This window comes from Hibiscus syriacus, unplaced genomic scaffold (genome assembly GCF_006381635.1).
Source record: "Hibiscus syriacus cultivar Baekdansim isolate YM2019G1 unplaced genomic scaffold, ASM638163v2 tig00110744_pilon, whole genome shotgun sequence".
NCBI lineage: Eukaryota > Viridiplantae > Streptophyta > Magnoliopsida > Malvales > Malvaceae > Hibiscus > Hibiscus syriacus.
Window position 1 is genome coordinate 239564 of NW_024062846.1, and position 14078 is coordinate 253641.

The 14078-nt window shown below is 34.9% G+C and overlaps 1 protein-coding gene across 2 annotated transcripts; it reads left to right on the top strand.

Annotated features, from left to right (window-relative positions):
* Positions 1-1395: 1395 nt before the first annotated feature.
* On the top strand, positions 1396-4036 carry LOC120139337 (L-ascorbate oxidase homolog). 2 transcript variants are annotated; one of them, XM_039154592.1, is made up of 9 exons: positions 1396-1494; positions 1590-1740; positions 1835-1944; positions 2031-2301; positions 2396-2492; positions 2618-2963; positions 3080-3445; positions 3604-3682; positions 3776-4036. In XM_039154592.1, exons 2-9 carry the CDS (start codon positions 1600-1602, stop codon positions 3977-3979), a joined length of 1614 nt encoding a protein of 537 aa, XP_039010523.1. In that variant the 5' UTR covers positions 1396-1494; positions 1590-1599; the 3' UTR covers positions 3980-4036. The 2 variants fall into 2 exon arrangements, with proteins under 2 accessions (XP_039010523.1, XP_039010524.1); XM_039154593.1 differs by having other exon boundaries at positions 1416-1493; positions 1586-1740.
* The last annotated feature ends 10042 nt before the right edge of the window (positions 4037-14078 follow it).

Genomic DNA, 14078 nt, shown 5'->3' on the forward strand with positions numbered 1-14078 from the left:
CTAATTTTCAAGATATAAATTTTATCAACATATTTACTTCTAAATATAATGTTATATTAGTTTAGTTTAGTTTAGTTTACATTAGAGATAAACAAATGTTGCATAATTAGATAAATATTAAATTGGTTGACTAATTTTTCTCTTCAAACTTCTCCATTTATTTATTTTCTTTCTACAACTTACCATTCTTTTATTGAGGAGGGTGACATATTTAATGCTTAAAACATAAAATAATTTTATGGACTGTCCACTATCATCAGTTCCAACCTAAAGCTAAAATATTTATGGGAGAAGTGGTGAGCGACAACGAACACTTTTTTTTTTTTCAAGCCACTTGATTTCTTATGCATGCTGCATGCATGTGAGGTTGTAAGAAAAACAAAGAAACAAATTTATACAATAAATAAATCATACTCCAGATGCCATTATCTGTTTATACGAGTCTAGTAATGCTCTGTTTGATTTAAGTCATTGTTTAATACAAAAAAGAAAATTACATAGAATTTAGCTCTTCTTTTACTATAGGTCAAAAGAAAAAACAAAACCTCTAATCAATGGCGGGATTGCAGGAGCAGATAAATATAATATTTTTAGTAAAAGTTAGAGTTAATGAGTGGAAATAAACTTTAGCTGGAAGCAATTATCATAACGCGAAAACGCGTGAAAAAAGCCGGATATAGTAGTTAACTGCGACAGCCTGTGCCTTTGCGACTAAGGGTGTATATAGTTGGGGAATGTAAGATTTTTATAAAATGTAATTTATATTCATTCGTTTGATTGGTTGGAAATATATCGATAATTTTATATTATTATAGTAATTTTTTTGGGTATATTAACGGGAATGTCATTATATCCCTTTCTTAGGTATTGTTGGATTACAGACATTTTAAACTAAAATGCCCTTAATTTTTTTTTCTTTCAAAAATATCTTATAAAAATTCTACGAAGTTAAATAATCTTATTCTTAAACTATTTTAGATTTACAAAAAAAAATTTATAATTAAAATTTTATATAAAATTCAGGGTTAAAATAAAATTTTACTCTTTCATTAAATATTTTTATATTTTTAATTTTGTAAAAAAATATATAAATTTTATGAATTTAAATTTTTTAAATAAAATATATAAATATTTTCTAATTTGTTAAAAAATAAATATATAATAAGGACAATTTGATCAAATATATATTCTAATAATATTTTATTCCTTTAACCAAACACGGTAATCTTACATTCCTGTTAAACTAACCAAACATAAAATACTACATTCCCAGTAATTATATTCCCTAATAATCTTATTTTCACCGATAATCTTACCTTCCGTGAACCAAACGTACCCTAAAAAGTTGTTTAGTTTAGAAAAAGGTTAGAACTTGGATAAATTTACGTTTGTAGCTTTTTCCCGCCTTGCTTCCTATAAAAACTCTGTACCTGTTCAGATAGTGAGTGACCTCAGAAATCAAAATAGCTTATTTTCCAGGGAGTTTCAAATCAGGTAAGTTTCTTTTTTAGTCAAAATATGGTCTGATAAACATTTCTATCAAGCTTTGTAGTTAATTTACTGACTAAATGGTTTATTTACTCAGAGTAGAAAAAGGATATGGGAAATGCAGTGTTGAGTTTGATTATTGGAGTTTTGGGTGTTTTGGGTGTTTCCCTGGTGAATGCTGAAGACCCCTACCTGTATTATACTTGGACCGTCACTTATGGCACTCGTTCAATTCTTGGAGTTCCCCAGCAGGTTGGTGATTTGTTCTTGGAATGGGGATTTGATTTGGGGTTATAAAAAGTTTTGACATTTTTATTTATTTATTTTGGGTTTTTTTTTTTGGAAGGTTATCCTTATCAATAATCAGTTTCCTGGGCCAAAACTTGAAGTGGTGACTAATAACAACATTATATTGAATCTCATTAACAAGCTTGATCAGCCTTTCTTGCTCACATGGTACCTTTCGCATTCACTTAACTCACATTCCCTGCTATACATAATCATGTCATTTTTCAAATGATAAATTGTTCTAATAACAACAGGAATGGGATAAAGCAAAGGAAGAACTCATGGCAGGATGGAGTTTTAGGAACCAATTGCCCCATCCCTCCCAACTCCAACTATACCTACAAGTTCCAGGCCAAGGATCAGATTGGGACATTCACATATTTCCCATCCACTCTGATGCATAGAGCTGCTGGTGGATTTGGAGCACTCAATATATACCATAGAAGTGTGATCCCAATTCCTTATAAAAACCCTGATGGAGATTTCACTTTACTTATTGGTGACTGGTACAAGGCCAGCCATAAGGTTAGTGTTTCACACTTCTCATTTTGCCACCAAAAGGTTCAGATTCTATGAATATTTATACATCATTCTTAATATATTGTTTTGAGATTTGCAGACATTGCAGCATTCTTTGGACTCTGGAAAATCTCTTCCCTTTCCAGATGGAGTCCTTATTAATGGACAGATGAAGAATACTTTTAGTGGAGAACAAGGTCATCCTTTAATTCATATTACCACTCTCCTTTCATTGCTTGTATAATTCATAGCATTTAGATTAATTTCTTTAACTCAATTCTATGAAGCCTTTACTGAATAAGTTTTATTTGTGGTGTTTCAGGCAAAACTTACATGTTCAGGATCTCAAATATTGGGTTATCCACCTCACTCAACTTCAGGATTCAGGGTCATTCAATGAAGCTGGTTGAGGTTGAAGGGTCTCACGTAATTCAGAACATATATGACTCTCTTGATGTACATGTCGGCCAATCCGTGTCAGTCTTAGTAACCTTGAATCAGCCACCAAAAGTCTACTATATTGTTGCATCCACAAGATTTACTAGGTCAGTTCTAACTGCAACTGCAGTCTTGCACTACACAAACTCGCAAACCCCAGTTTCGGGACCATTGCCAGCCGCTCCTGCGTACCAATTTCATTGGTCAATGCAGCAGGCAAGAACATACAGGTAATAGTCAATGGAAGATGTATGACCTTTTGTGACTGATCAATGCTGCTGTTTTCTCTTGAATTCAGATTAAAACTGATCTGATTTTTTTTCTTTTTTACTTCATTTCCTTGAAGGTGGAATCTGACATCTAATGCAGCCAGGCCTAACCCTCAGGGTTCATTTCATTATGGGAAGATAACACCAACGAAGACAATTGTGTTGGCCAACTCAGCATCTTTGATCAATGGAAAGCTGCGTTATTCTGTGAATGGTGTCTCCTTTATCAATGCTGATACCCCTCTGAAGCTTGCTGATCATTTTAACATTCCAGGAGTTTTTAGCATGAATGCCATCCAAGACGTTCCTTCAGGTGTTGCCGCCTCCTTTGCGACCTCAGTTATGCCGGCATCTCTGCATGATTTTCTTGAAGTTGTCTTTCAGAACAATGAAAACACCATGCAATCTTGGCATCTTGATGGTTACGATTTTTGGGTCGTCGGGTGAGTCTCACTGTCTGGTTTGTTTTCATATATCTTTTATCTGGCTAAGTACTTGTCATTTCTATCATGATATACACAGTTTCGGGTGTCTGGTTTGTTTTCATAAACCTTTTATCTGGCTAAGTAAGTACTTATCATTCCTATCATGATATATACAGTTTCGGCTCCGGACAGTGGACACCAAAGAAAAGAAGAACCTACAATCTAGTCGATGCTCTTACAAGACACACGACCCAGGTAATAGCTGCATCAAGAACCAAAAGCATTTCTTTTAATCGATCCAAGCGCGGAGTTTACACCACTGTTTTAATCATCGTACTGATGATTCAGGTGTATCCGAATTCATGGACAGCCATATTGGTGTCCCTGGACAACCAAGGTATGTGGAACATGAGGTCTGCAGCATGGGAAAGGCAATATCTGGGGCAACAGCTTTATCTTAGGGTCTGGAATTCTGTCCGAAGTCTTTCCAATGAATATGACATTCCTTCTAATGTCTTACTCTGCGGCAAAGCTGTTGGGCGCCACCCTTAGCCGGCTAATCTTGTTACCAGTCATCAAGGTTTGACTGCAGACAAAATAGATTGAGGATTAAAAGAGAGTGGATTCAAATGTTTGGCCTTTCTATTCATTTCTATACCTAGAAAGCATTAGTCAAATTATCTAATCCCAATTGTTATCTCTGTATTAGTTCGTTCCCTGTGCTTCAGTTTGTATTTAGCATACATAATTAAGTTATGAGCTTTTATAAATTTAATCATTTTTTAACAATTTTGTTTTAGGAACGGTTATGTGGATGTCTAAAGAGATTTAAAGATGTTTGAAAGGCTTATGTTCATCATTAAAATAGTACTAATGCGAAAGAAGAAATAGAACTTAAGGGACATTCTTATTGAGAGAAAAGGAAGAAGTAAACTACGTATCAATTAAAAAACTAAAAAAAAAATCTAAATAGATTTGATTGATAAGAGGGGAAAGTCCTTAATACGCTCTTCAAAATGATGGTTTGTTATGATAACAATCTGTGTAAGTGAGCTGAACATAATTCATTTATTTTAATTTAGGAAATGTCTTCGATTACTGCATCAAACTAGTCCAAAATAAGATTATTGCTATTGAGGAATAGCACGCATATCTTATCATAGCAACTCTCAGACCTTTCGCGTCCTCGAGTTGCCCAAAAGAAAAGGTGGTGTCCTCCTAGCTATAGCTATAGCTATAGCCCTTTTATTATTCCTGTACGCAATATATGCATCCGAAACATCCCCATTAACACAAAACACTTCACAAGAAGGTTGCTAACTCTGCTTTTTTTCTTGGCAAAGGCGAGGAGGAACCTGTTTCGTAGTTGCCTTGTTCAACAGCTTCCTTGAGGTGCTCCCATGGATTCCTGTGGAACATGCTGTGGCCTGCGGGTGCTCATCCCATGGATGCCTGTGGAACCTACATCAGGGACCTCCAACTTCTATTGCAACAGCTAAGCTTCCTGCTCATATGTGAGAATAAACATTGGTGTCAGAGGATTAGACTTTAATGTCACATTGGCAATACAAGATACGATATTGACACAAACCAGCAGACTGGAAGTTTTTGAGGATCGTCTGTGAGGTGTTGAGAAGGACTTTCCAAAGTTGAAGATGATGGTTGTCCTCCTATCACCACTGGCATTGGACGTGGTGGAATTGTATATGAAGCTGATACTCGATCCGTTTAGTCAATTGCTTATTGTTATTCGCTGGTGCTGATGCTTGAATCGGGTGTCTAGTCAACTGCTGATTGATATTTACCGGTGCTCAACTTGTATATAGAGCTGATGCTCGAACCCAGTGTCCATAAACTGCGGATTGTTATTCAATATAAAATTTACGTTGAGTTGTTTTTTGACATAGAATATATTCGAGCATATGTTCCGTACCGTATACAGGTTCAAGTGAATAACAATTCGCAGTTGATGAGACAACAGATTCGAGCATCTGCTCCTTATACAAGTCCAGCACCAGTGAACAACAATCCGTAGTTGATGAGACACTGGATTCCAGCATCAGCTCCATATACAAGTTGAGCACTAGTGAGTAGTGAATATCAATCAGCACTTGACTAGACAACCGATTTAAGCATCAGCACCAGTGAATAACAACCAGAACAAAACGATATTTCTCAATGGTAGTTCATATTGATTACAATCGATGGCTGGTACATTTACGATGCTCTGAAATATCGTTGAAGAGGCCGCCGAGGCTTCCGTTCTGTAGCCTGATAGAATTGATTGCAGTGATAACATAGAACAATGTGGTTCACAATAACCATGGAATGTTCCATCTCCGCCTTGCACAAAGGGCAAGCAGTCGTTAGCGATGGTTGGTTTCTAATAGATGGTACAGGAAGAACGGCGGTTTGACCCGATTTGAACATTGTAGTGAAGATACCCATTTTCGTTTGGAGTTGTTATTAGAGCTTATATATATATATAGTTGTTGAAAATAAATATATATAATATAAATATTTTTGAATATATAATTTTTGAAAACATATTGTTTTTGAAAAATATGATATATTTTTATTAATTTTTCAAAATACATATAGTTTTGAAAATTTATATATAGTATATTATAAAGTATATGTTTAGTTTTTTAAAAAATATATATAATATATTATTATTGTTTATTATTATTGCATATTATTATATAATATTTATTATACGTATTACTATTATTATTATATATTTTGCTTTATTAATTTTTATTTATGATCTTAGTTAGGGTCCAAATTCGGTAAGCATGTCCAAGTCCGGGTCCGAATTCCAAAGCCCAAGCAAAGGAGCCCAAGGTGCGTGACTCACCACCTTAGGGTTTCATACTTAAGTCAAGCGTCGCACATGTTGATAGCCGCACGATCAAGGAGCAATGGACGACCTAGATTAAGGCAAAGACTAGGGTTACAAAACCCTAGAAATTATGACATTCGCGCAGCCAAGCAGTAGCCGTTGGATTTGATCAAATGATCCAACGACCAATAACACACAAGAGAAGCGAAAGGTCACGATCGACTAATCAATGGCTCAAGAAGACCACGCGGCGACGAATATCTGTTACGCGCAGCCGAGGCCGATTTCCAAATTCTTCAGTACCAAGATCAAGCCAAAATGAAAACAAATCGAAACATCATCAAACCCAAGCAGAACACAAATGGCAACAATCGAAACATGGGAATGAAATCAACATTAAAGGCAAGTCAATCATAGAGGACATGCAATCAAAAATAAATTGAGAAACAATTCCCACGACAACGATTAAATCCCATAGGTCAAGGGATATCAATCCCTTCAACAAACAATCCTCATCAAATCCCATAAAGTGTGGGATCAAATCTCGTTGGTGGAAGGAATAAGGGATGTCCCAAGCACTATAAAGCCCCTGCAAAACCGAGAAATGGGGATCAATTTTTGAAACTAAAAAAAACAAAAATCATAAACATAAACGTTAGAAAAGAGGATACTTAGCTTGTATGGGAGAAAGAGAAGTCGTTCAGGACGCTCGCCAGAACACGAAAGGTCTTCAGGAAGGAGAAGCATCGTTGAAAAGGTAAAGGGGGAGCCTTTACATGTGTAGATATATACCAAGGGGTTCGCTTTTTCTGATTTGGGTGTCGGATTTGTATTCATGAGATCGAGAAGGTTTGAAGGGCGTAGTCTTTAGGATTCTAGCCGTACGGTGGTTCATCGGTGGAAGAAGCTCAGTCGAAGGGGAGAGAGGCTAGTGGAGAGGGATTTTTTTTTGGGTAAGAGGTGTTATGAAATGAAAACAAGGTTTTTTTTTGGCTTATTTATAGAGGAGCCGAATGTGTAATTACCAAATAGATAAATCATATCCGCAGTCCTCTCAGTTTTGAAGTGTAATTTGATTTGGTTTCCTTTTGTAATTTGGCTTCCTGATTTTATATTTAATTTAATTTAATCCTTTTCATTTTTTTTTATTTTCTTTAAATTGGTGCACTAACCCTTTTATTGTTTTGCATTATGTTAAATTAGTTTTTTTTTTTATTTTTATTTTTCCTAATGTTAATTTTATTTTTTTAAGAAACTTATTTAATTCCTAAATGATTGTCAGAGGTAAATTATTTGGATCGAAAACTTAAATTTCTTTTCAAAATTTTAATTTTCGCAATTAAGACAAGTCAATAATTGATTGGTACCAAAAGGGCGATTCGAGGGTACTCATCATTCCTCGATCATAAACGACTCCCAAATCTGACACATATCTGATAAGACACAGATCCAATAATGGGAAAAATCAAGGTGTCCGATCTACCTCATTTGAAATGATCGGTGGCAACCCCATCATTTAATCCAAGTCGAAACGTGAATCCGAGACTACCCGAAGGACTGTTGCATCGCTTGGCGACTCCGCTGGGGACTTTGAGGTCAGGCATAAGACGCAGATCCAGTAAATGGACGAAATCAAGGTATCCGATCTACCTCATTCGAAATGATCGGTGGCAACCCCATTATTTAATCCAAGTCAGAATACGAACCTGGGACTACTCGAAGGATTGTTACGATAGCTTGGCGACTCCGTTGGGGACTTTGAGGTCAGGCCAAAATCGATTACTAGTTGTCTTTTTCAGGGAAGGTTGTAAGTTTAAATTTTTTATATTTATTTTTGATCCGCTTTTATTTACCTTTGAATTTTTTCTTGGTGTTTTTAGGTGTTCCAAAAAAGTCATTTCAAGCTCTATATCCGAGCTCCAACCTTTAAGTGGGGGTGAAAGTGACGCATTCGTATAAATTTATTCCTCACATGGGCCTAGCAATTAACCTTTGGGGTTCATGAACTTTATTTCTTCGTAAGGATTTATTGTTCGCATGAGCATACATGAATGTACCCCCTCGAGTTTAACTCGGTCTGTATAAGCTTGTGATGGGTTTAATATTGAGGGTTTGTGTAACAACCCAGAAAAATATATTTATATTTAAGCAATTTGGTGAAATTTGGGGATTAAATTTGTTGGAATCGTCTTTCGGTTGAACCCCAAAATTGGACTTCAACTTGGATTAAACGAATTGGAGTCGTCACCATATTTATTTTAAAACAAATAGGTTGATCGGATACCTTATTTCTTACCTGATCTACGTCTTACCAAAGATGTGTCGGATTCGGGATTCGGTTACAGTCAATGAAGGGTTAGCACCCTTGAACTGTCATTTCGGTACTACGTAGTTTCCAGTTGTCTTTAATTAAGAAAATTGTAGTTTAAATTGAAAATGTAAAAATATGATCCAAATTACTTACCCCTGATGGATTCGAAAGTGTACCCTTTAAAAAAAGTCGAGAAACGTGTTAGAATAAAAGTAATAAAAATAAAGAAAATAAAAAGAAATCAAAGTAAAAATAAAGGAAGAAAATGAACTAAAAATAATAATAATGTACATATAATAAATAAATAAATAAAAAAAGAATAAAAAAATAAAGAGATAAAAATAAATATAAAGAAAATAATAGTAAGATAAAGATAAAGGAAATAAATAAAAATAAAATAAAGAAAAGGTCAAATAAATATTAAAAATAAACTACCCCTTCACTTCATCGAAAGTGAGGGAAAAATTGTGATAAGAGAAAAAAAGGGGGTCATATACATACATATACATATACATATACATACATATACATATACATACATATACATATATATATATATATATATATAACATGGTGTCTAATAAATTAAGTAAAAAAACCATAATAAAAGAATACTAGATATATATAAAATACTAGGTTAAAACAAATAAAAAGAAGAAGTAAAATATATACACATATAAACGTATAAATTAAAAAATTAGAGAAAAAATAAAATAAAAAAATAACAAAGAAAGAACAAATAATACAAATAAATAATAAAACCCAATCAAATAAAAAATAGTATTTAAATAAAAAAAGGAAGGAACAAATATATGTACGTACAGTAAAAAAATAGAAAAAATAAATTATATACAAATATGTATATATATACATAAGTAAAAACTAATAAAAATAATAGTAATAAATAAAAAAACCAAATATATATATATATATCAAATATAATTAAATATAAATAATAATAAGGGATTAACTTAAAATAAAAGCAAAATTAAGGGTAAATTTCAAAGAAAATTGATGATTAAAATTGATTTAGGGGAAGATTAAATAATTTAAAAACGGGGGGACCAAATAGCAATTCCCCCTTATTTCTTAAAACACGCGGACCCTTAAGGGTTAATGGGTCAGGTGCGGGTCGTGATCACGATTCGTATAAAGGCAAAGAAAATTGGCCTAAAAACTTCATTCTTTCATTTTTAACTCAAACCATCCCCCATTCTCTTCTTTTCTCTCTCGATGTTCTTCAAAAATGAAGAACGCGATCGAATTTTTAGAATCCGACCACCGCGCCGCCTCGCCGACCGTTATTGATCGCACCAGCTACCAGTCATCAGAAGCGAAAGTAAAATTTTTACGTTTTTGTCAAAGATATTCCTTCCCTCTCTTCAAATATCAAATTTGTTTTTTTAAAAAAACTCTTCGGGGAAGTGTAGATCTAAAAAAGAAATCTCGAATTTTTTATTATTTTCGAACGTTTTTTGGGTAAAAAAACAAGCAAAAAAACATCACATGCATGCCAAGAACAACCGAAACAAAGGTAAAAATGCTACATTTCTTTATTTCTTTCTTCATTTCGAACGCTACAAGTGCTCGGATCTTGCGTATTTTTGAGTATTTTCGTCTAGTAATTGTGTGTGAGTCGTGTTTGATTTATAGTAAAAAAAGAATCCTATTTTTAGGAGTTTGAGCGAAACAAAACATTGTTGTTGTGTTTGTTGGTGCATCGAAAAAAGGGGTTGGATCGTTGGTCGCGTGAGGAATGGAGCGTCTTCGGTGGGGGCTGTTGCGGCGCTTGAGGGAAAACAAGGGTTCTAAAAACCATAGCTTTAGCGGATCCTGAACCAGGGTTTGGGTCGTGGGTCACTGATACGGTTGATAGGTTTGCTTGAACTGGGCCTTGGGGTGTAACGAGCTGTTTTGTTGGGTTGATAGGTTTGCTTGAACTGGGCCTTGGGGTTTAACATTGTAACATTGGGCCTGATACAAGAAATAAAAAATGTGTGATATGTACCATATTGTATAATATAATTATAATGAGATAAATCAATATATAAATATATTATAGCAGTATGATCGTAATAATATTAATCGAGGATGAAATTAGGTGTCTACAGCTGCCCCTCTTTGCTCATTATCGTGTAACAAAAATAGAGCAAAGATTACAAGACACAAATTTCGTCCATATAGAATGTCCTCTTTCGTAGAGTTGAAATCCGATATTAAGACTGATTTGTTAATTTGGATTGAATCCCATAAAGACTCCCTCATTGTGAGACTGAGTTGAAAATGGAAAATTCTAAGCACGATATCCTTCGTTCCGAAGTTGAAACCGAACTCAATGCTCTGACATGTAGCTCATGGATTGCCTTCCAGCTCAAGATAATTTGTCATGAGGCTGAAACTTGACTTGAAGACTTTGTTGTTGCTGCGTTACAGATGACTCATTCGTCATGAAGTTGGGTCAATCTTTTCGGTACGATATCCTTCGTTGTGAAGTTGAAATCATAGGTACATGGGAAAATGGCTTATTGACAATCTTGACCTTGGTCTTCTTCTTGACTTAAAGACCTTGGTGTGAGGATTTGACCAGAAAGTAGTTGATACGTCATAGAGCTGAATGGAATCGAATTCGAAAGTTTACATCGACATATAACCCTTTTCGCCTTGAGTTATGCTATACTGAGCTAAGAGATTGCCCCAGATCTTCTTCTTGACTTGAAGACCTTGGTTTCAACTAGAAAGTAGTTTCTTGATGATAACACGTGGTTGATGTGTCATCGAGCTGAATGGAACCGAACTTGGCAGCTTTTGTTGACAGATAGATTTTCTCGACTTAAGCTATGTTGTAAATTTGACATGGCCTTGAACTGAATGAAATTGAACTCGAAGGTCTTTTGTTAACAGATAACCTTCTCGCCTTGAGTTATGCTGTAAATTTGATGTGCCTTTGAGCTGAGCATAATTGAACTCGAAGGTCTTTGATGACAAATAATCATTCTCGCCTTGAGTTATGCTGCACTGGGATGGGGAATAAATCCCTATTGTTACAGATAACTTTAAATCGATATGTTAGGCACGATATCTTCGTCGTGAAGTTGAAATCGTGGATACCTCATTCGTTGTGAAGTTGAACTTTGAATTGGATATCCTTCGTCGTGAAGTTGAAATCCAATCTAGAGATGGATACTGCTTGTAAGCACGATATCCTTCGTCGTGAAGTTGAAATCGTATATGACCCCTTCGTTGTGAAGTTGAGCCTTGAATTGGATATCCTTCGTCGTGAAGTTGAAATCCAATCTAAAGATGAATGTTGTTGGTGGACAAGATATCCTTCGTCGTGAAGTTGAAATCGTGGATGGCCCCTTCGTTGTGAAGTTGATCCTTGAATCAGATATCCTTCTTCGCGAAGTTGAAATCCAATCTAAAGATGAATGTTGTTGGTGGGCACGATATCCTTCTTCGTGAAGTTGAAATCGTGGATGGTCCCTTCGTTGTGAATTTGAGCCTTGAATTGGATATCTTTCGTCGCGAAGTTAAAATCTAAGGGTTGCATTGCTGCTTATGGGAACGATATCCTTCGTCGTGAAGTTAAAATCGTGGATGGCCCATTCGTTGTGAAATTGAGCCTTGAATTGGATATCCTTCATCGTGAAGTTAAAATCCAAGGGTTCATTGTTTCAAGTCCAATATCCTTCGCTGTGAAGTTGAAATTGACTCTGAATGAAACTGGAAAGTTGTTTGTTGAGTCCAATATCCTTCGCTGTGAAGTTGAAATTGACTCTGAATGAAACTAGAAAATCGTTTGTTGGGTCCAATATCCTTCGCTGTGAAGTTGAAATTGACCCTAAAAGCTGCAAAATTATGTATGCAAAAAAATGATGAATGTGATGCTCTTAAGTATGTCTAAGATGCATGCAATATGAATTAGCTATTTTATCTCCTGGGTGGAGTCTCGTGCTTTGTCTGCCAATCTAGTCCTCGAAATCGATCGTACCCCATTGTCTCTCAGGTTGTTGACAATGTCACAAGTTATCTGGTCTCTCGGACTGATTGTTTTCAAAAATGTGAAATTCTCAAAATTTTGCATTGTTGAGCCTCAACTGCTTCCAGAATTTTCACATTTGAGACTGTCTTGTTTGAAAATGTTTTTTCCTTTCTCTTATTCTAGGAAGGAAAAAAAGATATAAAAATGTAAAAATTCTGTAAAACATTGCCCCTCAATATAGGCTCGCAATTGAATCAAATCATAAACACGAGTTCAAAGAATATCAACAGAATCAATAGCTCTTTACCGCTTTCAGAGTTATAGCTCTTTTACAAATGTCCAAAATTGATGAGTTTGTTTTAGGTTGGCTTTCTATTTTCCAAGGTTTCATCCACCAAAATGTCATTTTTTGTCTGTTCTTTTTGACACTGTAACATTCCCCTATTGGCTTTGGTATTTTAACCGGATGCGGACAAAATGACACAACAAACATAATCAATTACTAGACTTTCTATTTCGGTTCAATGAAATCTTCCATTTGTTCAAGCTTATTAGGCTCTTCTAACAAAGATAGTGCGGAAATATCGGTCTAAAAATGAAATTCCTGAGTGCTCGTGTGAAATTGACTATAACAGGTGTTCCTTAACTCCCTTAGTACATCTTTACTGAAACTCCTTGTTTAAATAAATTTGATTTAATTTGCCATTGTCTGGCTAGCTGAATCCATAAAGTCGGGTCGTTTAACCAATTGCTCTAGAGGGACAGCTCAATATATAAACACCTTTTTAGGTTAGTTGAATCTTATCCATAAAGCCGGGGCGTTTAACCAATAGCCTTAGAGGGACAGCTCAAGCTTTATTTTATAGATATTATAATCACCTTTATCAGGCTAGCTGAATCTTATCTATAAAGCCGGGGCATTTAACCAATTGCTTTAGAGGGACAACTCAAGTTTTATTGTATATATATGATATTATAATCTGGGTATACAGATCTAATTTCTTAAGTTTGTCAAGAAGAACCTGTTATAGTCTAGGTGTTGTTGAAAGTCAAGGAATCTCATCTTTAGAGTTCAATTTCCAAGCAACTGACCTAAACTAGATTCACTTACTCGACTATTCCATCTGTGAAGATTATTATCATCACTGAACATCCTCAATGAAAGTACAATAATGTCATACACAAGAGATGCCCCATGATGTCTGCTCCTATGTATACCACTCATCTTGTTCATTCCCCTATGGGAGAAGAAAGGTTATATCGGTTCTTTGTAAGAGAATGGTACGGTGTTTGAGCATATCTTCTGCGGCAAGGTCAAACCACTTTTAAATCATGTCACTTTGTCAAAGATCTGTAACTTCGATCATTTATAGAGTTTTTGATTCAGTTGATCATTGAAAGAATTTCAAGTTGTAAATTTGGTTCAACATTCAACATAAATTCATTTAAATATTCTTATAAAAATAAAGTTCAAAAAATAAGTTCCAAATATGAGAAAGTTCAAAAACAAATTCAA